Here is a 25626-nt window from a genome sequence, read left to right as displayed (position 1 = left end):
GTTTAAATACTTAGCCGCGCCAAGGCTCTCGCGCCGTTTGTAGTTGTACAGTGTAGTTTTAACTCGAGTTTTGTTTTTATGTCACCATAATGGAAGAAGGCTTCGTGAAAGGACAAAGTGACAATTTGCCTAAAATAGATATATTCGCAGTGATGGAGTTTTTTTCTTCAAATCCATCTTATGTCAGTGCTGAAATAAAAGAAGTTAAACTTTTCAAGTAAGTATCTACTTTTGAGTTTGCTCCATCATGGTTCAACTTATAACGATGATTTATTTAAAAAACGTTTCATAAACAGTTTGTAGTTGAGTACTGGTTGTTGAAGTCTATCAATGGCAAAACATATTTATGTGAGGAGTAAAAAGAAAAAAAAGTAATTTATATGTATGTATATAGTAAGTTATTTTAGCCATCATGTAACGAACAAAACACGACACGAACGACACAAGTGATTGTACACCAATGAATTCGTAAGCACTCTGCGAATACCAGTCGTCTAGTGTGTGACGTCACGCCACTTACACGTACTATGAAATTATTCTTCCAAGCGCACTTCAAAGTCCCATAACTTTTTCATTTCTAGAGATATTTCAATGATTCTTCCACATTTTTGTTTCATTTTACTTAAATTTCTAGAGTTGACCCTTAACAAAAAAATGAAAACTAGTCCATTGAAGAGCGACATTTTATTCAATATAGTAATAAATTAGCCTTGAATTATAGCCGGAAAAAAATAGAAAATTCTGAAGTGGTTCTGCTACTTCTACTGGGGTCTAAGCCATCTCGATCCTACTACAGCTTTGAGGTATTTTGCAAGTTACCTTTTAACAATTTCTAAACGTTGTCGATCCTCAAACTTTTCCATGGTTCAACCCGAGGTTCAACCGCAAATGACATAAGAAATGGCAAAAAAATGCATAGTGTTGCCTTTATTTTCTTTTATAATCATTTCTGTTGGATATCCTTATGAATATTCAAAATACAATGTGAGTAGATAAGTATTTGACAATTATATGATTCCCATCTACACATTTCGATGGATAAGTGAGATTTTCTAGCAGTGTCTGACGTTATTCGATCGGTCAAATATAACAGAGAATAATTTCCTAATCGCTGACCGCTGAAATAGATAACAACCGCATTCAGAATTTTATTAAGCCAATAATTCTCGCAGTTGTCTCCTGAATTTCCAAGCCTATGTTTCCGTTCGAACGTGCATGTGCTTTTGGAATTTTTTGCGAAATTCTAAGTTTTTCTCCCTACTATTGGTAAGTTAATCTTGTCTTAAAAGCTTTTAGGTTGAACCTCGGGTTGAACGCAATAGTCCGACGGTCAATCATCAACTTAATTGTAGCTAACACGACAGTATACCGAAAAGTAGTTGAACACACTTGTAAGTGTGATGTTGAAATTATTTCTCATTATATCTCTCCGTAAATATCAACTTTCATATCAATGATTCGATTACAAAATATCTTCTTTTCCGTTTAGTGCACTGAAAGTAAATATGTACATATAAGTTGTCATTTGGTAGAGTTGGTTTATCGAAAAGAATTGCAGAATATTTGAACCTGGAAAACCGCCAAAGATTCTACTGAACTCTATTCTATATTCATTCAAAATTATTTCCTTTTCATCTCAAAAGAGAAATGCTTGGGCCTAGTCAAGTTGCTGCATCGTCGGTTAAAGGTGTAGTTTTGTTGTTAGAATGTTCTTGTATGTCGCCATGGGTGCTTAAGCATGAGAACTTTAAATAATGATACAAGACAGAAACACTGTTGAAATGATTTATTAATCTGGTAGATAATTCCATTTATTTTTTTATTATGATTTCCGGCATATGTCCGCTGCGGCTACAAGTTACATATAGTTCATTCGATTAGTCCAATTTTTCACTACTTTTTCCAATAAATCTGGCGTTATGGCATCCAATGCTTCAAGAGCTGCTGGTTTGTTGTCATTAACCAATGACTTAACATAGCCCAATAAAAAGTAATCGAGAGGCGTTAGGTAGTACGAACGAGATGGCCAGTTAGTCCGATTATGTTGACCGTTAAATGGACTAGCGGTGTGAAGCTGGCACCCCCAAATGCGATTTTTTTTTCATTTGTCTAGGTACCGTTCGAGAAATATGAGAAAAGACCTCTTTTCCGTTCATTTTCTGAGCAGCACCACCAAATTGTAAAAAGAGTTCAAAATGACATAAATCGTTTGTCCAACGTTAGTCCACTTTTGTCCACCCAATAACTTCATTTGTCCAACCACAGAAACCAAAATATCGATCATTCGAAATTTCGGAAAGTGTAAAATTGGCACCCCCAAATGCGAATTCTGATACCAAAATTTCTCGATCGTTTGTCTATAGTAGATCTGCATTTGTCCACCCACAGAAACTAAAAAAAATCGAATTTGGAGATGCCAGCTCCACACAGCTCGAAGTACTCTATGAACTTCGCGAACAGATTTATTTCTTCAAAGAAAATGTCCACAATTTTGAGTTGTTCTGGCGATTCCTGATGAATTACCAAATCTTACAGAAATGTCAATATAGTTTCACATTCTCAACTGACAAACCATAGGCAACAACTATCGAAATCTGTCATGCGGTTTCAAAACAATCCGTTATATAAAAAGTGTTGAAAAGTATTGGACCGAGCACTGATCCTTGTGGAACACCAGCTGGAATATTTATCGCTTGAGAAGTTGAGCTTTGACACTGAATGTTACGTATTCTAGGTATGAATCTCAACCACCATGCCTATCCGATAAAACTATCGACTGCGTTTTACCCCACCCTTTACAATATTCACAACTTTTGCGTGGCAGCTTATTCACCACGTTGTGAAGTGAATAACGATCCAGTCACCAGTGCCTAATTATCGAGTAAGGCGCGCGCCCCACGAAGCGACGTGCCGCTCGTGCTATCGCGCCCATGCCGCTACACACGCCCGGGTACTTTCGCTAATTGGGCGCGAGATCGCCTGGCGTTCGAGTCGCTCGTAAATTTCGCCTTTGCGTGGGCGTTAGAGGCGTTTTTTTTCGCGTAGAGATTTTTCGTCGGGTGGATTGACCTTTCGCCTGCGTTTCACTCGGTGATAGGTTTCGTTAAGGGGATTCGAAAGGCATTTAATTGGTGGCGATGATTGATTCGATGTTGTCGACCGGTATTTTTGGAGATTCACCTTTGACGAGAACGTTTTAATTATGTTTTATCGGTGTTTTTTCGGTGCGAGATGAAAGTACGTGATTAGAATGCTTGTATATGGTTATTTTGGACGATTGAGCTATTCGGTTAGCCACAAAACCCACACCTTTCTTTCGAAGTACGAGTTTTTTGTATTGCGGCTAATTGCTTTCAATTATATCCAATAATGTTTACGCGGTTTTGGTTAACCTTTATTTAAACAAACTGGAAATATACTATAACTCAGCGAAAGTTCTCATCATAGCATGACCTACTAATAGAGGTTAATCCGTTTTATAGCTCCAAAATCAAACTTATAACTCTGCTTCCGCCGTTTCTTCCCGAAATTCGAGGCTTTTTTTTGTAAAAAATTGGTTATACATTTATGATTCAAAGTATTATCCATCGCTGGCCACTACTTTCTCCCATCTTTCGGGTAGCGTACATATCCTTTGTTGAAAAAACTGGTCATCTTTTGAAGCGATCCACGAATCGATCCAATTTTTTACTTCTTCATAAGACCTGATAGAAATAAGTGATATTCCGAGGGATCAACGTCTGTATAATACGGCAGGTGGGGTAGGACTTCCCATTTCAACGTTTCCTTGTATGTTGACTACTTTCGCAACATGAGGTCCAGCATTGTTATGCTGTAAAATCAGTATTGCAGCCGTTGGTCTGTCAATGCTCGGCTCAAACGCATTAATTACGTTCGATAACGAACGCCTGTGAATGTTTCAGCCGGTTTTAACAACTCATAATACACTACTCCGAGCTGGTACCACCAAATACCGTGAATATTCGTTTCGGCCGTCGACGTGGATTTTCTGCGCTTGGGATTATCTTAATGAACCCATAAGAACGAAAGTGCTGGTCAGCCAGGCAGTGTGCTATGGACGAAACAAGTGATAGTCCGAGAGAGCAACGTCTGGAGAATACGGCGGGTGGAGTAGGACTTCCCATTTCAAATTTTCCAAGTATATCTTGACCACTTTCGTAACGTGCGCTGTCATGCTGTAAAATCACTTTATCGTGTCTCTCGTTGTATTGCGGCCGTTTGTTGTTCAATGCTCGGTCAAATGCATTAATTGCGTCGATAACGATCGCCTACGATTGTTTCAGTCGGTTTTAACAACTCATAATACACTACACTGAGCTGGTCCCACCGAATACTGAGCATGCACCATGAATATGGGGTTTGGCCGTCGACGTAGAAGCATGGCCGGGAAATCCCCATGATTTTCTGCGCTTGGGATTATTGTGATTTTTGTTACTCTAGTCACAATGCGACGCAGGAATCCCTTTCGTCTTTGCCTTGCAAACAGCTGTTCACAAGCGAACAAACGCCGTTCACCATCTCTCGGCTTTATTTCGTACGGGACCCAATTTCAGTGTTTTTGAATCATTCCCATAACTTTCAGGCTTTTTGAAAAGGCTTGTGGCGTCACTCCCAATGATCCTGCCAATTCTTGTTGGGCTTGATACGAATCTTGATTCAGTAATGTCTTCAATTCTGCATCTTCTAAAACCTCTCTTCCACCGCCATGCTGGTCTTCGACGTCAAAATCACCGTTCTTGAAGCGTTAAAATCACTCTCGGCACTTTATTACACTAAAAGCAGCCTCACCATAGGTATTTGAGAGCATTCGATGAACCTCAGCCGCAGATTTCTTCATATTGAAGCAGATAATTAAATCTTCCCGCAATTGACGAGAATTGGGCTCATAAGCTGACATGTAATCGAAAATAACTTTACGATGCAGACACAAATCGACTAATATTTCGATTACGTTAAGTTTACAAATACGTTTAAATTATAATCCCTTAGAGTCTAAGGGATTATAAGAAGGCTAAGGCTTAGACTATATGAGACTGATTCTCATATATTAGGATAATCCAAATTATTAGCAGACTTCAACAGTACGTTGCTCAGACAATTAGGTATCTACTAAAAGAAATAATGTGACAGTCACTTGGCACAGTATTAGGAGAACAAAGTAGGTGTTGTCTAGACTCAAGCTCACCTATCCAGTGAAGTCGGGTTTCTCTTGCATTATTAATTTATCAAAGGAAACTGTGTCCAGATGAGTTGCGATTGTGAACGAATGACTGAAGATGAATAATATAAATCTTAATGATAATTGCTGAACTTTCTTATGTAATAGAACATTTTGGCGGCTGTACACCAGACAGAAAAAAATCATTTTTGGGTGTGAATTGTTCGATATTGGATCAGCTGGTGACAACCATCATTTTGAAATCTCTTTGATCTTTAATTTTTGTGTCTAATTTTATTACCGATGAAGAAAAGACAATTGTGTATAATAGTATATTCTAGTTATATAATGCCAAGTTTTGTGGAATATTGAAGAAATTCAATGAAAAATTCCGATTATACATCCTAGTGACTTTTGTATTGTATTTTGGCAGTTGGTGTGACTGTTTTGAAAATTGACAGATCACGGAATTTGAATTTTAAATGTACGTTTTGAATTTCGAAATAATTTATAATTGCACATTGAATTCGTGAATTATGTCTGACGAAATCGATTTAACACCACCAGAATTATGAGAAATTGGGAATAATGTTGCAAATCATCTTACTATATCTAAATTAAGTTATATTGAAAATTGACGTGTGTTCAAATTTGATTGTATCGAAAGGCAGTGTAGACAACCACGAAACGAAAAATATAACTGAAAACAATGCTGTAATGAGTTCATTACAGCACTGTTTTTAGTACTGTAATGAACTCATTACGATACTGACATAGAAAAATAATATTTCATTTTGCTCCAATTTTCAAATTTTTACGTTTTTTATATAAATTTGTTTTTCGACGCTTCTGTTTTTCTATTTAGCAAAGAATTATCAATGAAAATAATAGACCGAAATATGTTATAAAAAGCACGTGCGTTATTCTTTGACATTTTTCTCTTCGATACCATTAATCAATCACAATCGTTTCTCTATGGCGAAACTCGATTTCCTCTTCTATTACGTCCAGTCGACCGTCAAAAGTGCATCGTAACTTTCGCTTCGTGGAATTAGGCATGTAAATCACCGACGGCTATGCGGCGAGAAAACTTTCGTTGATCGATCGTGCAAATGCTTATTTATAATCGATGCGCGTAGGGACAGCCTTATCCCACGCGTCCATCTATGGATTCGAATAATTGTCGCTATTTTCTATGGTATTTCGTCACACAACCACGTTGGTACAGATAAGGAAGGTTTGGGTGGCATATGAGACGATAGCACTTATACTGGATGTTACTCTTCTTTAGAAAAAGGATCAGATAACTTAACAAGTACACCGGTGTATTTTCGTCTATATTCATATTTCACTCCGGATTGGTCAGATAGAAAATCAATATCTCCTATTACCTCAGAGTAATAAACATAGATAGAGGGAGCACTTTGTCCCCAATATGAAGTATCAAATTTGACATGAAGCGCGCGGAAATGAAAACATATCAGTAATACGATATTTCACTCAATTGGTGAGTTTCTCCACAAAGAACACACTTCTTATGTCCCATAGTGAATCAACGTTTCATGTCAACTCAAAATATATTGAAATAAATACCTTAATAAATCAGAAATTCAGAAAACGGACTTCAACCTCGCCAAACGACGTGAAACAACCAATGACACTAGGAGAGCAATAGTTGCTAAACCTTGGATTTCAGCAGGTAAATACAAAAAAAAAAATTCTCTGCTTATTTTAAATTCGATAATTAGGAAAAATATCGGATTCCAAATATTCAAATTTGCATATTTCATTGGGAATCGCTCAAATAAATATATTTCATTCAATATAATATACATTCAAAATGATATAGTGAAATTGTGGATTTGTAAATATCACAATCCGACAACGTAATCTAACCATGTTGGGGACATGTAAAAATTGGGTATACTTCCTATACTTTATTACTCTATGGAAATTTATGATCGATAGTAGAAAGGATTAAAAAATGTGTATTACAAGATACACACAACCCTTGCTTTGAAGGAAACCATGATGACACCAAGAAGTCAAAAACCTGTTCTTTTGATTTCTACAATTAGAATAACTACATTAGCAACATAGCACAACACATTACTAATACTTATTCCAAGAAATTGCCCGATTTTGTGTGCTTTTTAAAAATGGATACAGTTGGCACATTGAATTCTCCATTGCTGTCATTGCTAAAATAAATTAAACTTGGTATGTACAAGTATAATTTCTCTCTTCCAAAATGAAAATAACTATGTTTGTGATCCTTAGCTAAGATAATCGATGAGGCATAGTGAAAATTTCACGAAGATCAGAAAAAGTTTATTATTGAAAATTTGAAACCAAAAAACATTTCTGTTTTCCGTTTAAACGTTAACGTCGACAACTTCCTGCTCAGGTTTTGCTCGAGTGGCGTTGTCCATCTTGGAAGAATGTAACAGACGGTCCAAAAATACGAGTTTATTTCGGATGGACCGACCTAGTTCCAACCGTGCTCTAGCCGGCGTTTGTTTACATGTGGCTGAACGTTTTGACAATTTTAATGCTACTCTATCTCGTCTGATGAATTAATCGATTTCGCCAATTTTCCACCTGAAAACATTGGACAAATCTATGAAATGATAGGAGTATCGACATATGTATATCGTGTCAAGTGCTTATACGGAATGCAAGCCCGATGTTTACCTTTAAGTTTGTATCGACAGTGACAGTCTGAGGTTTCAGTTGGTATGGCTGTAGAATAATTTATTATGATGTTCTCTGTTTGATGATTCGAGCTTTACAAGCATAGGCAGAGTATACCGAAATGTTTTATCGCGGAGTCATAGAAATATCACAATATTTAATTCCTCACATACAGGACGTTCCATTACTTAGGCGACGCTCTATTAAGCGATGAAATTTTAAAATTTTTTTCGACACAGTATCATTAGGTTCCATTACAGCTACATTCTCAAATTTTTTTGAAAATCTACGGGGTGTACCAAAAAAGTGTAAATGACAAACAGGTTTTTTCTTTCGGGACACCCTGTTTTGTTCAATTTTCAGATTGCTTGGAATAAATGAACCCAAGCTTGTTGTCAAGTTTTTCAAGTATTAGGCCAATTGAAAAGTCCCCAGTCTGATGTACAGATGACGGTGCTAGTATTAAATCCATATGATTTTTAGTTAGTACCAATCTACAAACGATACGGGACAAAATTTGACAGCAGTCCGACCATTAGTTCGTGACATATTGCGTTATGAGTGTAGCTACTTTTGTTATTTGAAAAAAGAAGGAAAAAAATTTCGTGTGCTGATAAAATATTGCTTTTTGAATGGAAAAAATACATCATTGATTGGTATGCTAAGATTAAACGTGAAAATGAGCACCCAAGACGGCAACGCAATGGACGCCCAAAAGAGGCTGTCACCGACGAAAAAATCAAAAAAGTTCACAAAATAATTTTGAATGACCGTGAATTGAAGTTGATCTAGATAGCAGACATTGTGAAGATATCATCTGAACGTGTTCATCATATCATTCACAAATATTTGTACATGAGAAAGCTGTGTGCAAAATGGGTGCCGCGCGAGCTCAGAATCGATCAAAAGCAACAACGTGTTAATGATTCTGAGCAGTGTTTGAAGCTGTTTAAGTGCAATAAACCTTCATTTTTACGTCGATATGTGACAAGGGTTGAAACATGGCTCCATCATTTCACTCCGAAGTCCAATCGACAGTTAGCTTACTGGACTGCACACGATGAACCGAATCCTAAGCGAGGAGAAACACAACAGTTAGCTGGCAAGGTTATGACATTAGTATTCTGGGATTCGCGAGGTATAATATTCATTGATTACCTCCAAAAGGGCCAGACCATCAACAGCGTTTATTATATAGCGTTATTGGATCGTTTAAAGGATTAAATCGTTTAAAAACGGCCCCATTTGAAGAGAAAAAAGTTGCTGTTTCATCAAGACAATGCGCCGTGTCACAAATCAATGAAAAAAATGGCAAAATTGCATGAATTGGGTTTCGAATTGCATCTGCATCCACCGTATTCGCCAGATCTGGTCCCAGCTACTTTTTTTTGTTCTCAGACCCCAAAAGAATGCTCGCTGGAAAAAAATTTAACGCCAATGAAGAAGTAATCGCTGAAACTGAGGCCTATTTTGAAGCGAAAGACAAATCGTACTAGAAAAATGGTATCGAAAAGTTGGAAGGTCGCTATAATCAACTATGTTGAATAATAAAATCGAATTTTGCCAAAAAAATGTGTTTTACAATGGTAGACTAGGGACTTTTCAATTGGCCTGTTAGGCTTTAAACTTCTCAGATATTTAGATTTTTCATAAATTGGAGATCTTTGGAAAAATTCCAGCGCTTAAACGTAATAGAATGTCGCGACATTGGTGGAATACCCTGTATAATGAACTGTATATCTATAAATTTGATAAATTCATTGAGGACCTTCTTCAATTCTTTGTCTGCCTGTACTTCGACTGTAATCTCCAAAACTTCTGGAAAGATTTTGTTACGTTTATCATAAGTAGATTATCTCCTTGTTGTATTAACGTTAAGGTTTTGTCCCATATAGATCGGATGAAAATAAATCATTAAGCATCGTTTGAAAATAGTTTTTCATGATGGATGAAATCGTTGCCTAGTCAATGGTAAACAGCGGTGGCTTAAAAGGACCATATATTTACTTTTTTCAGAATGTTTTGGCAATCAAATGAGATGAGATTAAATTGTCCTTACTTGTGCTGAATTTTTTTTTTCGAGCACTAGTATTGAACTACGTTTTGTTTATTAATCTAAAGTACTCATTCACGCTTGCTTTCAAACACAACGTGATCTATCTCAATTTTATGAGCTACATTTTAGCTTACAAATAAAAAATTTGTGAGAAAGTGGACGCTGCAAGTTCCAGGTTCAAAGAAGATATTGGTTTCCAGTTGGTTCCAACGAGTGCTCAAAACAAGACAGTCAAAACGTCTTAACTTCACGTCAACACTTTCCTCATTTTCATTCACACCGAGACCCCACGATTACACAGCTACGCCACTGCACACAAGCATAGAAATAACTAACGAAACTTCTTCATTTTTCAGCTCCATGCTGAAGCCGCAACCGCCCACCAGCAAGCCGTCGATCGACCTGTTGGCGCAGGCGCCCAACATGGACAATAACCGGCTGGAGAAGCTGGTCAAGAATTTCGTGGTGGAGGACAAGGCCAGGCTGGCGGCGGCGAGGGGCGGTGGTAAGGCGATGCCCTCCAGCATCCAGTTCGCGCTGCAGAAGTTCGAGAAGGGCGCCGCTGCTGCTACGTCGACCCAGCAGGAGCAGCCGGCCTTCCCGAAGAAGTCTCCGGCGAAGACGAACTGCACTGGCGCACTCGGATCGGCGAACGTACAGGTGGGTGGCGAATCTATCTTTTTTTGAGTGGAAGGAACATGAAGGAATGCAAAAAAGGTTATCGATCAAGGCCGGTTGAAGACTCTGATTACATTATCCTCTTGGTATCGAGATGAATATCGATTTTTGCCAATAATAAACTTCTCGTTTTGAAAGGGTTTTCCAAATGAAAGGTTTCATTTTGAATTGCCCCTATCTGGGTAGCTGTCATATTTTGATATTTGAAAAGTAATAACTACTCGTTTAATAAAAATGGACACTGCAGATGTGGTGGAAATTTTGCACCTACTGTTCGCAAATTTCAAGCACTTTTGGGTCGACGTGAAATACCTCCTCGGCTGGCAATAGTGATGGAAAAATTTGAAAGTTGGGATAAGGTAGTGATGTGAAGAATATAAAATCGTGTGCGTCGTTATTACCGCTCTAGCTGTAGTGTTGTCGATTCCTCGTCGATCTTGGGAATTAGGTATTCCACAAACGACATAACATCGTATTTTGACTAAAGACTGAGGTCTTAAGGCTTTTAAAGTTCAGTTAACACAACTTCTTGCCACCGTCTAGAGGTTTTCATATCAAATAGAAATCAGATACAAAAATCGATTCTATGGATTCTCCTAGCAAGAAGATTTCAAAGGATTAGAAAGATGCATATCCTTACAATTGACGACATAACATCATGAGATTGATTAAAAAAAATAATAATGAATACAGTAATGTAATCCGAATGACGTTCGTATTATAGAATCATTTCTAGAGCGTGAAAACTATTTTCATAAAAAAAATGCTGTACTTTATTTAAAAATATGTGTTTCTGCCAATCAAAGACATGAATTGAATGATATGATGGCCTATTCAGTGAACACTTTCTGAACAGGTTCACCTTCCTTGGCAGAGCTTTCATTTTCCTCAGTGACATCAGCAATTATCTCATCATCTTCCTTAAACTTTGTGTCTCAAGTTTTTTCGTCATCATCTCGTGTCCTTTTTGGATTTTCTGTTTCATCTATTGGTTCACAAATTCCACTGAATCAAAACCTTAATATATTCCTTCTTCTGATACTCTCAAAGGAATCAAATCTTATGCATTTCATACTTCAGTTGGGATTGCAGAGTTCAGGCTGTTCGGATTATACATATCATTTTACCAATTGGGCAGTTCAGATTATAGGGTACTTCGGATTATTCGGAGTTCGGATTAACCATACTATATTTCGTTGAATCGTTCAACTATAATTCTATTAAATTGGGATAATGAAACACCGGATTTCTCAACTATTATAATATATTGAATTTGGCTGTACAAGTTATGTGTTTACAAGGTCACAGCTACGAGCGTACTGAATATGGTACCCCCGATTTCCTGGGGATGTTAAGTGTCGCTTTGGATTTTGCATACCAAAGCGCAATCCAAGTCCCTGATTGGTCCACGTCTTCGTTCCTTGCCCTAAGATGTGACTTCAGGATGACCATATGTAGCGCCAATGTGGCGCCAAGGATGCTCTTGTTCTATTCTAACCCTCGCTGTACCTGCTGGGGTTGGTTTTTCGACCTAAATGCGTATCTCTGAATATTCAACTGCCCGTAGAGTTTGCGTGAAATTCACTTGACGCAACAAATACATTACTCTCATTTGAAAGCCAATGTACTGGCATCGTTTAGATTTAATTTAAGGAGGTTCCTTTGCACAGTGACCTAATAGTCTATTGCATCCCCCATCAGAGCCATTCTCGCCATAACATGATCTACAGCTTGTCCGCCAGTTCCAGAGTTTTTATGAATTCCAGTGTATGGGATGGCTTCAAGGAGGCTAATTCCTCACTTGTCCAAAGCAGATTTTGCGATGGCTAGTGATGGCGAGGCATTCCGTCACCAGGTGATCCGAAGTTTCTTCTTCCTCCCCACAGAATCTGCACTCGTCATTTTCTGCTAGACCCATTCTCATGAGGTGTTTCCTAAGGCGACAATGCCTTGTGAGGAATCCAGTAAGGAGGTGTAGCATGTTTTTACTAAGATCCAGATACTTCTTAGATCTCGCAGAGACGAAAGTTTCGAAGAAACTTTTTGGAGTGATCTAAACCGGGAAGATTCCGCCAGAGTATTTCTCTTTCGGTTACTTCCTTCTGAAACTCTTTTTTGTAGGTACATTTGTCTACGCCACAGAAAAGTCCCGGGCCGATGAAATGGGGTTTGTGCTCCTTTTCTGGCAAGTGTGTTGGCCTCTTCATTCCCTCTAATTCCCGAGTGGCCGGGAACCCAGATTAAAAAGACCTTGCTATTCTTGCCTATTTCATTTAGTTTTCTTCTCCAATACCATCTTAGAATCGATGATATGTGAGCTCAGTTCTTTGATTGTAGCCTGACTATCAGAATGTATCGCTATATCACATTTCTGATAGTTTCTTGCTAGGTAAATTTCCAGTGAGGAGGTGTAGTATATTCTTGATAAGATTCATATACTTCTTGAATCTCGCAGTGTCAAAGTTTCCAAGAAGCTTCTTGGATGATCCAACCCAAGAAGATTCCGCCAGAGTGTTTCCCTCCTTCTCCTGAAACTATTTCTTGAAGTCTGGCATCATTAGTCGTGGAATGTATGAATATTTCATCTATTAAGCTTCCTGTTTATGGTCAAGATGTCCGACGATATGATTCGTCATGAGTATGAAAAAGAAGCTTGATTTGAATCCCCAAGTTTGAATACTACAGCTTGAAAGGAGCTTCGTACAGTTGGTATTTTCTGATACAAAAATAAAAATATCACAGTACTATTGAAGTTTTGACAGTTTCTTTTCAAAGAGAAAAAAATTTCATGCAGTGAGCATTACAGAATTTCAAACGTTTTGTATTGAAAACGATAAACCAAAACCCAAACATTTTTGATTTACTCAATTGATTAGGTATGATTGAATTTGTTTGAATATTCGATGAGAATGAGTAGAAAAAGCTGTCGGATGGCTTCGAACGCCCTCGGAAATTAACCCCTTTTTATATGCCATGAACTTTTCATCCTATAAAGGACGTCCAGCGAATCAATTCCGATTATATCAATCAACCTTTCCTCTTCAGCACTGACGTGAAACCCGACACCGTTGTCATCGGTAAAGGGATCATGGAGGAAACCTTTCCCGTACCGTTATGGCGGTGTTTCCGCCGGAAACGGCTGAAGTGCATATCCCAGTGCGGGACGGTCGGTCGGACATGCAAAGAGTCGATTTGCGGGGCAAACAAGATCGGCCTTCACGGTCGACGAGCGCATACGAAATAGCCGGTATTACGTTTTTCCATTAGCGAATCTTCTGTAATATTTGATTATTGCTCTCGGCGCTAAAGTCTGCACACATGATGGGATACGGTTCGTTTCGGTAGAGTTAAAGGAGAAAGACACTATCGGATAATATTAGTTTTGATTCCGCTAAAGTTTACACACATGATGAGATATTGTGCATTTTGGTACCGATAAAGTCGAAACACACGATCGGATAATATTCGTTTTGATTCCGCTAAAGTTTACACACATGATGGGATATTGTGCATTTTGGTACCGATAAAGTCGAAACACACGATCGGATAATAGTCGTTTTGATTCCTCTAAAGTCGCCACACACATGGTCCGATTTATTCGTATATACGAGTTCATAATCAATTTTGTACGGCCATCTGTGAGATAAATTTCAAACGGAATGTGCTAGAGACATATTTTCGTGGCATTTTCCCAATATCCAGGTTGATTTCTTTGATCTGTTCAATAATTCTGGTGTGATACCGATATGGAATTTTTGTTCTCCAATTATTTAAAAAATATCCATCCAATCCACAATTGGTAAAACGGTAAAATTCGAAGAGACTGGATCTGTTACTAATGTCTTAAGACCCTTACACAATCGAAGTGCATGCTCGACCGAAAATTTTGCTGCTGTAAGTATTGAAGAAGCTCTAAATTCACACAATCCTCGGCGCGCAAAGCATTTGGCCCTTTCTTACGGCATGCTATGGCGTATTTTGTATCTAAATTGGCATCTCTATCCTTGATGATGTTCGATTGACATTTGACTCGAGAACAAAATCAAGCGATTGTGAACAAACAACTTATAGAATACGATTTTCAGCATCGAATTTTCTTCAGCGATTAATTTTCATGCGGAGGATATAATGGGTGTTTTTTTCGAAGTATATAACTTTGAGTTGGCATTACTGTTCAAGATGGCGACCGATTTAACATCTTTCAAGTGATTTTTTCTCAGTTTGGTTTCGCAATTCATCATGAATAGACTCACGCCTGAACAACGCTTGCAAATAGTGCAATTTTATATCGAAAATAATGGTTCTGTGCGGAATACGTATCGCGCACTACGTCCATTTTATTTTGTTTAGCGATGAAGCGCACTTCTGGTTGAATGGCTACGTCAACAAACAAAACTGCCGCATTTGGAGTGAAGTTAATCCTCAAGTGTATGTCGAAACAACGTTACATCCAGAAAAACTGACTGTTTGATGCGCTTTATGGGCTGGTGGAATCATTGGTCCATACTTCTTCGAAAACGATGATGGCCAAAACGTTACAGTACAGAGCCATGATTACTAACTTTTTCATTCCTGAATTGAACAACCACGATGTCCAGGAGCTGTGGTTCCAACAAGACGGCGCAACATGTCACACAGCTCGTGCCACAATCGATTTATTGAAAGACACGTTTGGTGACCGCCTAATTTCACGTTTTGGACCTGTGAATTGGCCTCCAAGATCTTGTGATTTAACACCGCTAGACTACTTTCTGTGGGGCTATGTAAAGTCATTGGTCTATGCGGATAAGCCACAAACCCTTGTCCATTTGGAAGACAACATTCGCCGTGTTATTGCCGATATTCGGCCACAAATGTTGAAAAAAGTCATCAAAAATTGGACGTCCAGATTGGACTACATCCGAGCCAGCCGTGGCGGTCATATGCTATGGAAATCATATTTAAAATGTAATGGCACAAGATCATCTTGCGGATAAATAAAATTCATGTCGATCGAATAATCCATCGTTGTTTTATTGCAATTTAAAGTTCTATAGCTCTAAAAAAACACCCTTTATAACTGCTGAGAGACCATTAAATCCACAAAAAGTCACTGTATGGTGTAAAGTTGGTCTGGTCAAGTGATTGGCTCGACTTCTTTGAAAACGAAGAAGGTGGCACTAAAACCGTCAATTCTTATCGATATAACCAAATGATTACCGATTTTACTTTATTCACAGGACGCGTCCTTTCGACGATATGAACTGGCCACCAAAATCTTGTGATTTATTGCCATTGGATTTTTTTTGTGTTGTTAAGGGAAGGATCGTGTATATGCCGATAATCCTTAGACTATTGACGATCTGAAAACCAACATTCGTCAAGTTATTGGTAAGATATTGCCCGAAATGTGCCAGGTAGCTATCGAAAATGATCTCACAAGGATAGAGTCCTGTGAGAGACTACGCAAAGTACGATCAAATGTATTCCACGCATGATAGCAAAGTCCAAGCATTGAAATATAAATGTGATTGATATTCTAAAGGGAAGTGTGTTTTATTTACTTGCCCTTTCGAAACCACAAAGTGGATAACTCTTCAAAAAAACGGATACTCACTCACGAAATTTAAAATTTGGTTCCTAAACTTACAGGATGAAATATAGAACGGTTTTGTTAGTGGCTCAATAATTTTAAAATTGAGATTTGAGTTTAAAGTATACTTAATGTTTTCTGCAATTCTGATCTCATTTTCCTGACTCGAATTTGGTTAAAAGGTCAAGAGACAAATGAAGATCATCTTATTCCCAGCACCTAACGCAAACAATGAGCAGTGCGTCATGCACGAATATAATAACATAGGATTAACCCATGAAAAAGTTCACTCGGTAGTTTAATTCGATATTCACTAGGATAATTACAATATATCGTCATCTTAATTACTGCCGTTAATACATTAACCCTCGGGTATCTGTATAATTTTGTTCGACGATCCTGCCAACCTTGAAAACCGAAATGTTCCCGATTGAAAGAACCCAGAAGCGCCACTTACCCGAGCCATAGATATCAATCAAATTAGCTCTGCTCCTTTTTGAGATCGTTCGTGCGATAGGAACCTTTAGAAGGTGAGCTGAACCCAGTTTACTTTCGATCGTTATTGAACTATTTTTCTTGATTAGAGAGGTGACACACCCACCACCACTTATCTGTTATTTGAAAGGTGGCAAGTTGGGTTGGTAAAGGTTTTGCAGTAAGAGGTTTCATTTTGATATTGAGCAAAACGAGTATATTTTGAGAGGAATCAATGTATGTTTATTTCATTGTGAAGAGGAAGGTGTACCATTAACGATGGAAAACGATATCTGACCAATGTGCACCTTTGCAGCTGTATATCCTCAATAACATCACGAATTCTTTCTTCAATCAATTTTCATCAATTTTTTTTCAATCGATAGTGGAGCATTGGTATAGACCTCATATTTGACGTAGCCTGAAGGTGTTAAATCACCAGATCTCGGTGGACAAGTGTGATCAGTGATCACCCTTTTCGAGAACTTAAGCGGCCATGAAAAATTCTTTCTTTGCTTTGTGGCCGTAGCTCCATCTTGTGGGAAATGAACTTCGTCCACATTACTATCATCCAATTTCGGCCTCAAAAAATAATTAATCATAGCTCGATAGCGTAATCCATTCACTGGTACAGTAGCCTCATTTTCAAATAATTGAGGTACAGTCATACCACCAGCCCAAAAACCGCACCAAACCGAGACACGTTGAGAGTGGAAAGGCTTTTCACCAATAATTCTTGGATTTTTCGAGCCTCAAATTGCGAAAATTCTAGTTATCAACGTAGCCTCTAGGGGAAAACAAGCTTCCTCACTGAAGACGATTTTCTGATGAAAATCCGGATCATTTTGATGCATTACAAGGACAAAATAAGCTCAAGTAGCTTGAGCTTGCATTGAAATCAACTAAAGCTCAAGTAAAGTAGTAGTTTTTCAATGTTTAGTCAAGTACTTAATAAATAAATACTTGACTTCACATTGAAAAACTACTTCTTGACTTTAACTTGAGTTGATTTCAAGCTACTTGAGCTTGAGTCAAGTAGCTTGAATATAAAACCAAGCCGTGAATCCCTAGTGGTTGGTGGTCAACCGGCCGGAGTTAAATGAATATTAAAGGCCATAAGACCCAAGTCTTAATGCGAAACAAAGTGTAATGTCGTTTATGGGATGTCTAACACACAAGATCGACGAGGAATCGACAAACCAGGGTCTTCGTCAAGCACAGCAGCAATATTTCCAGTTTTTCTTGAGTGGCGCACACGGTTTCGATTCTTCACATCACTTACTTGATTCAACAGCTCAATTTTTTTCACCATTTTCACTTTTTTCGACCACACGACAGCCCAAAAGTGCTTTAGTTTTGCGAATTATATTTGCAAAATTTTCACCATTTTTGTTATAAGTTTAGACAATTTTAATGTGTTGTTTAAGCGTGTATCGTTCCATGTTCAGTAATTAGGTAGTTTTAACTTGTCAAATGTCGAAAGATGAAAACTTCAAAAGACACAGCAGTCCATATAGCGGGCTACTCTTATTGGAATACCCTTAACGTATCGATGAGATTCTTTCGGATAACACAGTGAAAAGATTGTGGCGAAACTCGTAGGTATGAATATTACACGTTCAGGTCACCCAGGGGAGTCTTGGTTTATGAATTAATAAACTTTGAACTTCTATTTATATGTTGCAGCGCATCACGTCCTTGAGCCATTCTCCATAAAATATTTAGGTTCCAATTCAGAGGAAACTATGTGATCACTTTCGGGGTGAAAAAAAAATGTTTGGCACTTGCTTATATCATTCACTACCGGAATTGAAGTATCACATTTAATCCCGGAGGGAATAACTAACAACTATTTTATTGAGAACAATTATCTAATTAGAATGGTAATTAACGTTGATGTTTACATTGATGTTGGCAGAGTACGTCATATTTAAAACACATTATTTTTGTAGAACAAATACTGAAGATTGGTCATTTTCAAATCAGGCTCTGAATCTGAGTTTGTTCCTGATTCGATTTGAAAAAATATTTTTTCTCTCGATTTTACAGACATATATCAATCGGCAAAGTTTTACTTCTGCCATGACAGCAGCAAAGTAACTACTTTCCCATCTAGGCAGCAGTGATTAAGCTCAATGCACATAAAACATTCGACATTTTCCGACAATCAATATTTTTTGACACCTTCCTTATTTCTGGAGGAGTAAGTACTTCTAAAGTGCTATCGCTGTCCAAAATATAAATATATCCGATATTTTTCCAAAAAACTGTCAGATATTTAATAAGTTTTCAAACTACAATTATCATGCACATATACATTTCCATAGCAATCAACCATTCTGACAATTGCGATTTCTATCAAATTCCGTTTTAATTTATCACTACAGGAAAAATAAAAAGATTGTGGGAATAATTTGCATATACAATATCCTACATATATCATTATAAACAATCGAAAGAAAAAATTATATGTTTAACCTGGCAGCAAAGTAGATTGACTGCCTTGGCTGAATTCCTATCAGCCGCGGCAGTCAATCTACTACTTTGCTGCCTAGCAAAACAAATAACTATTGTCCGATAAGTTTTGTTAATTTTTTATTGAAGATTGGACATATCCTTCGAAATATTGGATGATTTTCATCCTACATTGTTGCTCCATAATCTGTTGATAAAGAAAGACGCAGATGTGTGAGGAAAACTATGAAATGTAATTTTATGAACGTTGCCATTTTTTTAGGAACATGCCAAATATATTCTCGCGCACTGAAGCTGCGTGCCTTCTTCGTTGACATATTGATCACAGAATTCATATTAAGGTGTCCCAATTTTCCGTAAACTCGCATAATCCTTGAAAAAAGACGGCACTATCATCTGCTTTGTTCATTATAAAATTCCTGACTTGATTTTTTCACTTGCAGACACAGGTGGTCAAACCGGCAATCGGCCAGAAACCCCAAATATCCCCTAAACCCCGTCTGGCAGACACCATCGAGATGACCCTACCCGCTGACGCAGTCGCCCCCACCCTTCAAACCTGGCCACTAAAGAACCGCATCATCACCAAGGACAACGTCAAGAAAACCTCCCAGCAGGACGTACAGAAGCTCGGCGCACCAGGTCGACCTTCCTCCTCCTCGATCACCACTACCACCACCACCACCATCGACGACGTGGCCGTCGAGGAGAAGAGACTGCTGAACGCCCTCAACAACGGCGTGGTGGTGAACGAGGAGGCGCCCATCGCCGCGGGCGTCAAGGGTCGCCCCGAACCGCCCGAGCCTTCGGTCACGACCAAGTGGGGGTTGAGGAGCACCCCCAGGAGGCCGGAGCAGACGGTGCCGCATCCGGAGCTGACCAGCAGCCAGAGGCAGCACCTGAGGCAGACGGCGGCCAATCCGGTGAGGCCGTTCTTGACCAGGGGCTCGGTGGCTGAGAGGGTGCTGATCTTCGAGCGTTGTCCGAGCGACCTGATGCTGGATAAGAGGGTTAGGACGCCCATCACGTTGCCCACGGCTAAGGTGCAGGTGAGTGTCGAGTTTTTTTGGTGTAGGATTTTTCTTATACGTTGGTGAGGTCTCAGTAGCCACACAGAATTACGCAAAAGGTTGGGCTCTTTCTTCTCAACCTATGGACTCTTTCTCTCCTCACCTGGAATATGTTGTCAATAATCACTTCTCGGCTCAGGTCTCACCTAGGGTCTCACGGAAGTGTCTTGGGCCAATAAATGACATTTGGGTCCTCTTAAAGAGATCATAGTCCATCTCGTTGGAGGTCGGCCTCGGCTTCGCTTGTCTGCTCTTGGTCGCCATTCCAGACTTGAAAAGAATCCACACCAACTGGATGGAAGCCGCACAGAATAGAGAAAGATGGAAATGCCTTGGGGAGGCCTATGTCCAGCAGTGGACGGTTTAGGGCTGAGTGATGATGATGATGAAAGAGATCATAGCTTCAAGCTCTTGCACTTTACTCGATGTAATTGCCAATTTATGAACATGAACCAATTCGAACTAAAAATTGAAAAAATTGATTGAAACTCATGAAAAAGAATCAGAGGAAACAGCTCGAGTTCTACAATGAATATTTGCGCTTTGGCTTTTTGAAGGAATCGGATCTTATGATATCTTTACATAACTTCGCTACTAAATTCAATTTGTGTTTGAGTTACATACAAAAAAATTGAGAGTTACTTTCATGCTGCTGATTTTGACACAGACTTTCATAGTAATTTGAAATGATTGGTACCAAGTACATAAGCGTACAACTTTGCTTCCGCCGTTTTTTCCGAAATTCGAGGCTTTATTGTGAAAAATTGGTTATACAATCTTTTTGAAGATATTTTGAAGCGATCCAAGAATCGATCCAACTTTTAACTTCTTCATGAGACCGGAAGTGCTGGTCAGCTAGGCCTTGTGCCATTCATCGAAACAAGTGATAGTCCGAGGGAGCAACGTCTGGAGAAGTAGGGTGAAGTAGGACTTCCCATTTCAACGTTTCCAAGTATGTCTCGACCACTTTCGCAACATGGGGTCGAGCATTGTCATGCTGTAAAAGCATTTCATCATGTCTCTCGTTGTATGCGTTCGTTTGTATTTCAATGCTCGGCTTAAAAGCATTAATTGCGTTCGCTAACGATGGCCTGTGATTGTTTCAGTCAATTTTAACAACTCATAATACACTACGCCGAGCTGGTCCCAACAAAAAACTGAGTATGACCTTGAAACCGTGAATATTTAGTTTGGCTGTCGACCTGGAAGCATGGCAGGGATATCGCAATGATTTTCTGCGCTTGGAATTATCCTAATGAACCCATTTTTCGTCTCTAGTTACAATGCAATGCAGAAATCCCTTCCGTCTTAGCTTTGCAAGCAGACAGACGCCGTTCAACATCTCCTGGCTTCTACCCGTACGACACCCAATTTCCTTGTTTCTGAATCATTCCCATGACTTTCAGGTGTTTTGAAATGGCTTGTTGCGTCACTCCCAATGATTCTACCAATTCTTGTTGCGTTTGACACTAGTCTTGATCAAGTAATGCCTTCAATTCTGCATCTTCGAAAACCTTCTCTCTTCCACCGCCACCCTGGTTTTCGACGTCAAAATCACCGTTCTAGAAGCGTTGAAACCAATCTTAGCAGGTTCTTTCACTAATAGCGGCCTCGCCATAGGTATTTGAGAGCATTCGATATGCCTCAGCCACAGATTTCTTTATATTGAAGCAGAAAATTGAAACCTCCCGCAAATGACGAGTATTTGGCTCGTAAGCTGACATGTTTAATCGAAAATAACTTCATGATGCAGACACAAATCGACTAATATTTCGATGGCGTTGTGTGTAAGACAAGATCTACCATCTATTTATTTCGGCAACCACTTACCGCTACAGCCATCTATTGCAAAACGGCGGAAGCAAAGTTGTACTAATATATGTTTTATGCGATAAGCACAAAAAAACATATTTCACTAAGGGGAGTTTCGAAAACCAAGCTTTATCAGTCCACCATCCATTCCAGTTGTATTTCAACACAACCTTCATAACATCGAATAAAACAACCATATGAGGCTCTTCACCAAGTATAGTTGTATGAGACTAGCTCCGAATTGGAAGGTTATTGAAACAATTTCTCAAACGAGATATACAACAAAACAAGCTCTGCCAGCTGACCAGTCGTCTAGTTGAATGTTGGCGTCAATTCAAAACGTAAACAATTCTCTGAACATATTTGGTTCTGTAAAAAAAAGTTGTATAATTAGAATTCACTGAATTAACAACAATTGCGAGGCTACATTTTCTAATCCATTCATAGGAAGACTGTCGCAATCATCATTGAAACATCCAGGTGCTCTCCATTGATTATTTATGTTCAACACCATAATTTAATGTGTAATGACTACCCGGTTCAGTTTCAACAGGTGATTCGACCCACGTACAGACCATCGACTTCTTGCATCGACATGGCCGATTGAGCCACAGTGCTACGCCCACCCTCTACGCTGCCACCCGCGCTCTTCCGAACCATAGAAAACCGTGGGTTATCTCGAAATTCGCGACGGACCAAGACCGAGGCGTTCGGTAGAGCGTGGAGTGCCAAGGTCGAGACGAACCGACGATGGAGCCATCTATCGGCGACTTCTCCCACGCGCGCACTTCGATGCCATGCCTCAATTAACCGCATGTTTCGAATCGCGGTACTGGTCACTTGTGTTGGCTTCCAGCAGAGGCGTCTCAATAACACGTCGCTTCGTCTTACACGCTTACACCAAAGATTGAGTTTTATTTCCAGAAAGACTTGTTTATAATATTCAAGTACTAAATGGAGGAAATAAAACGGCGTCTGGCCAGTTTTATTCGATGCATGTACAAAAAAAAAACAGCCGCCCAAAAAAGAAGAAGAACCTAGTTTGACCAGTTCAGAGAAAAAATCCCAATCGCATTTTCTCATCTAATGAATTTACTAGAATCTGGAACAAATTCGGAATAGGCAAAACTAGCCATAGTACAGAACTTGATGATGAAAATGCTAGATTAAGTTGTATAAATAAAATGCAGTTCGCCATTTTAGAAAACTCGTTTATTCATTTTTGGAGATGAAGCAAGCATTTCCTGATTCTTTGTTCAATAGTCCTCATCTTCTATTTGGGAAGATGTTTCAATGATAATGGGCAAGACAATAGCAAATCACTCCATATTGTTATTAGTGTTATTACATCAACGCTGTTAGGTACCTCAATCATTGATAGTCTGGTCTGCATATTAGAGCAAGTAACGAAATCGGACACATCTATATGAACTCAGAGGAAATTCAAACTTCTTAGCTAACTCTAGCACCGACACATTAAATTGATTGCTGATTGACAAAGCTCTTCAACTCTGGACAGCCTTCGAACATGGATGGGTCGTAAAGAACATCGAAAAAATACTAGACCCCCACCATTTGAATGAAAATATTTTCAGAGCTGAATAACAATTTTCAAAAGCTAACACAATATGTTGACAACACATGTTGTTCCTGCAAAAACGAGAAAATTCGTCTAAATAACTTGATAATCTTCGTCAACACATATTTGAAGTAAGCAGAGCCATTTTCTAAAAATCAATGAAAACAATTCCAATAGTTGTCGAGAATTTGCCATGAAGAAAAATCGCGTTTCAGCTTTTTTAATATTTAGAGAAATTGTTGAAATCTATATGACTCTGAACTTCTAACTGAATATTAAGTAAGATCAGTCACACTTTGGAAACTATACTAACTCACAAAGAATCTGCAACACCCAGAAGGAGTTGTTTGAATTAATTTTTTTTTTGTAAAACATATATAGTACAGCAAGGATTAAATGATTGAAATTTGGAGAAAAAACGAAGTATTTACAATTTTTTTATAACTTTGTAAATAATGTGTTTGTCCACCGCGATTATGTATACACTTCCCTACACGTCTCGGCAATGATGCAATAAGATGGTATATTTCTTCTTGTGGAATACTATCCTAAGCTATCTGTACTTCATGTCTCAGAGCCGCCAAAGTCCGTGGGGGCTGGATAAATTTTCCAAGCCTTCTCCCCATGATGTCCCAAACATGCTCTATGGGCGAAAGATCGGAAGATCTGAGCGGCCATAGCAAAAGATTCACATGGGTCGCTTCGAAAAAGTTTTAACTAACTCTGGCAACATGAGGTCGGGCATTATCTTGCTGAAATATTAGATTCTCGAGTAGGGTAAGGTAAGAGAGAACATATGGCTCCACCATTTCTTGAAGATAACGCAGCGCTGTCATGTTACGTCGAATAAAGACTAAATGTGGCCTACTTACATGTGCAATAGTATCCCATACTATAACGCATACTGTTCGGTGTACATGACGCTCAACATCAAACTGAGGTTCACGTTTTTCTTCCCGACGTCGTCTTACCCCTCTTCGGAAAATCGAGATTTATCATAAAAGACGATCTAATGCCATTCCACATACCAATGTTGACGTTCTGTGCACCACTATAATCGTTGCCGGCGATGCTGAGAGGTAACACAAGATGGGGTCGATAATGCTGCAGTCCAAAAGACCTTATTCGGCGGTAAACCGTTCGGACAGTCACAGGATGGCCTTGTAATCCTTTCCACTCATCAACCAAAGATCGAGTTGTCAAAATCGATCTCTAATGGCCATAAGTCTTAGACGTTGATCTTGAACTTCATTTGTGCCCCTTTGACGTCCGGTGCCTATTCTTCTTCGATTTTGAGCATTCTCAAACCACGCTTGACAACATCTCATAACAGTAGTTGGATTTCTGTTCGTACGGTTAGCGATTTCTCGAAATGACCACTCCGCCTCCTGTAGACCAATAATTCGAACTCTTACTTAGTTAGTTGGCGATAAATTCCGCGTACACGTGCTCTAGGCATTTAAACAACATAGACTTCGGATATCCTCGAAGAGCTGGTTTGTTGTAAAATTTGAAGAACTTGCAAAAAACTACTACAATATTCAAGTAACAAAAATTGTTTACATGAAAAATCCTTATTTCTCCAAATTCAATCATTTACTCCCTGCTATACTATCTGTTTTACCAAAAAAAAAATAAAATTATAACAGCTCCTTCTGGGCGTTGCAGTTTCTTTGTCAGAAGGTATATTAAGAGCAAGCAGAGCCACTTTCTCAAAAATTAATGAAAACCATTCCAATAGTTGTCCAGAATTTTTCATGGAGAAAAATCGCGTTTCTCCTTTTTTATAGTGGGTGGCTCTGCTATCATTATATTGAGAGTAATTGTCGAATAATTGCTGAAATCTATCTGACTCTGCTCTTCTAACTAACTCTTAAGTTAGCACAACTACCCTTGAAAAACTATAGGCGCGAAACTTTTGCTTTCTTCTACGAGGAATACTGGATAATTATTGAAATGGGTTTCATTGATTATTGAAAAAGTGGCGCTGCTAACTTTATTATAGTGGGTTTTCCATCGAATAATCTCAACGGCACG

General features: G+C 38.8%; 1 protein-coding gene across 2 annotated transcripts in view; it reads left to right on the top strand.

Annotated features, from left to right (window-relative positions):
- The window catches only part of LOC123679165 (serine/threonine-protein phosphatase 2A regulatory subunit B'' subunit beta), a 71041-nt gene that overhangs the window by 19999 nt on the left and 25416 nt on the right, over window positions 1-25626 (top strand). For both annotated transcript variants that reach the window (XM_045616590.1, XM_045616591.1), the window contains exons 3-4: window positions 10286-10589; window positions 19572-20177. In XM_045616590.1, coding sequence (XP_045472546.1) covers window positions 10286-10589; window positions 19572-20177 — 910 coding nt within the window. The remainder of the gene's footprint in view (window positions 1-10285; window positions 10590-19571; window positions 20178-25626) is intronic.

Source organism: Harmonia axyridis, chromosome 4 (assembly GCF_914767665.1).
Source record: "Harmonia axyridis chromosome 4, icHarAxyr1.1, whole genome shotgun sequence".
NCBI classification, from domain to species: domain Eukaryota; kingdom Metazoa; phylum Arthropoda; class Insecta; order Coleoptera; family Coccinellidae; genus Harmonia; species Harmonia axyridis.
This window is presented reverse-complemented; position numbering and strand designations above follow the sequence as displayed.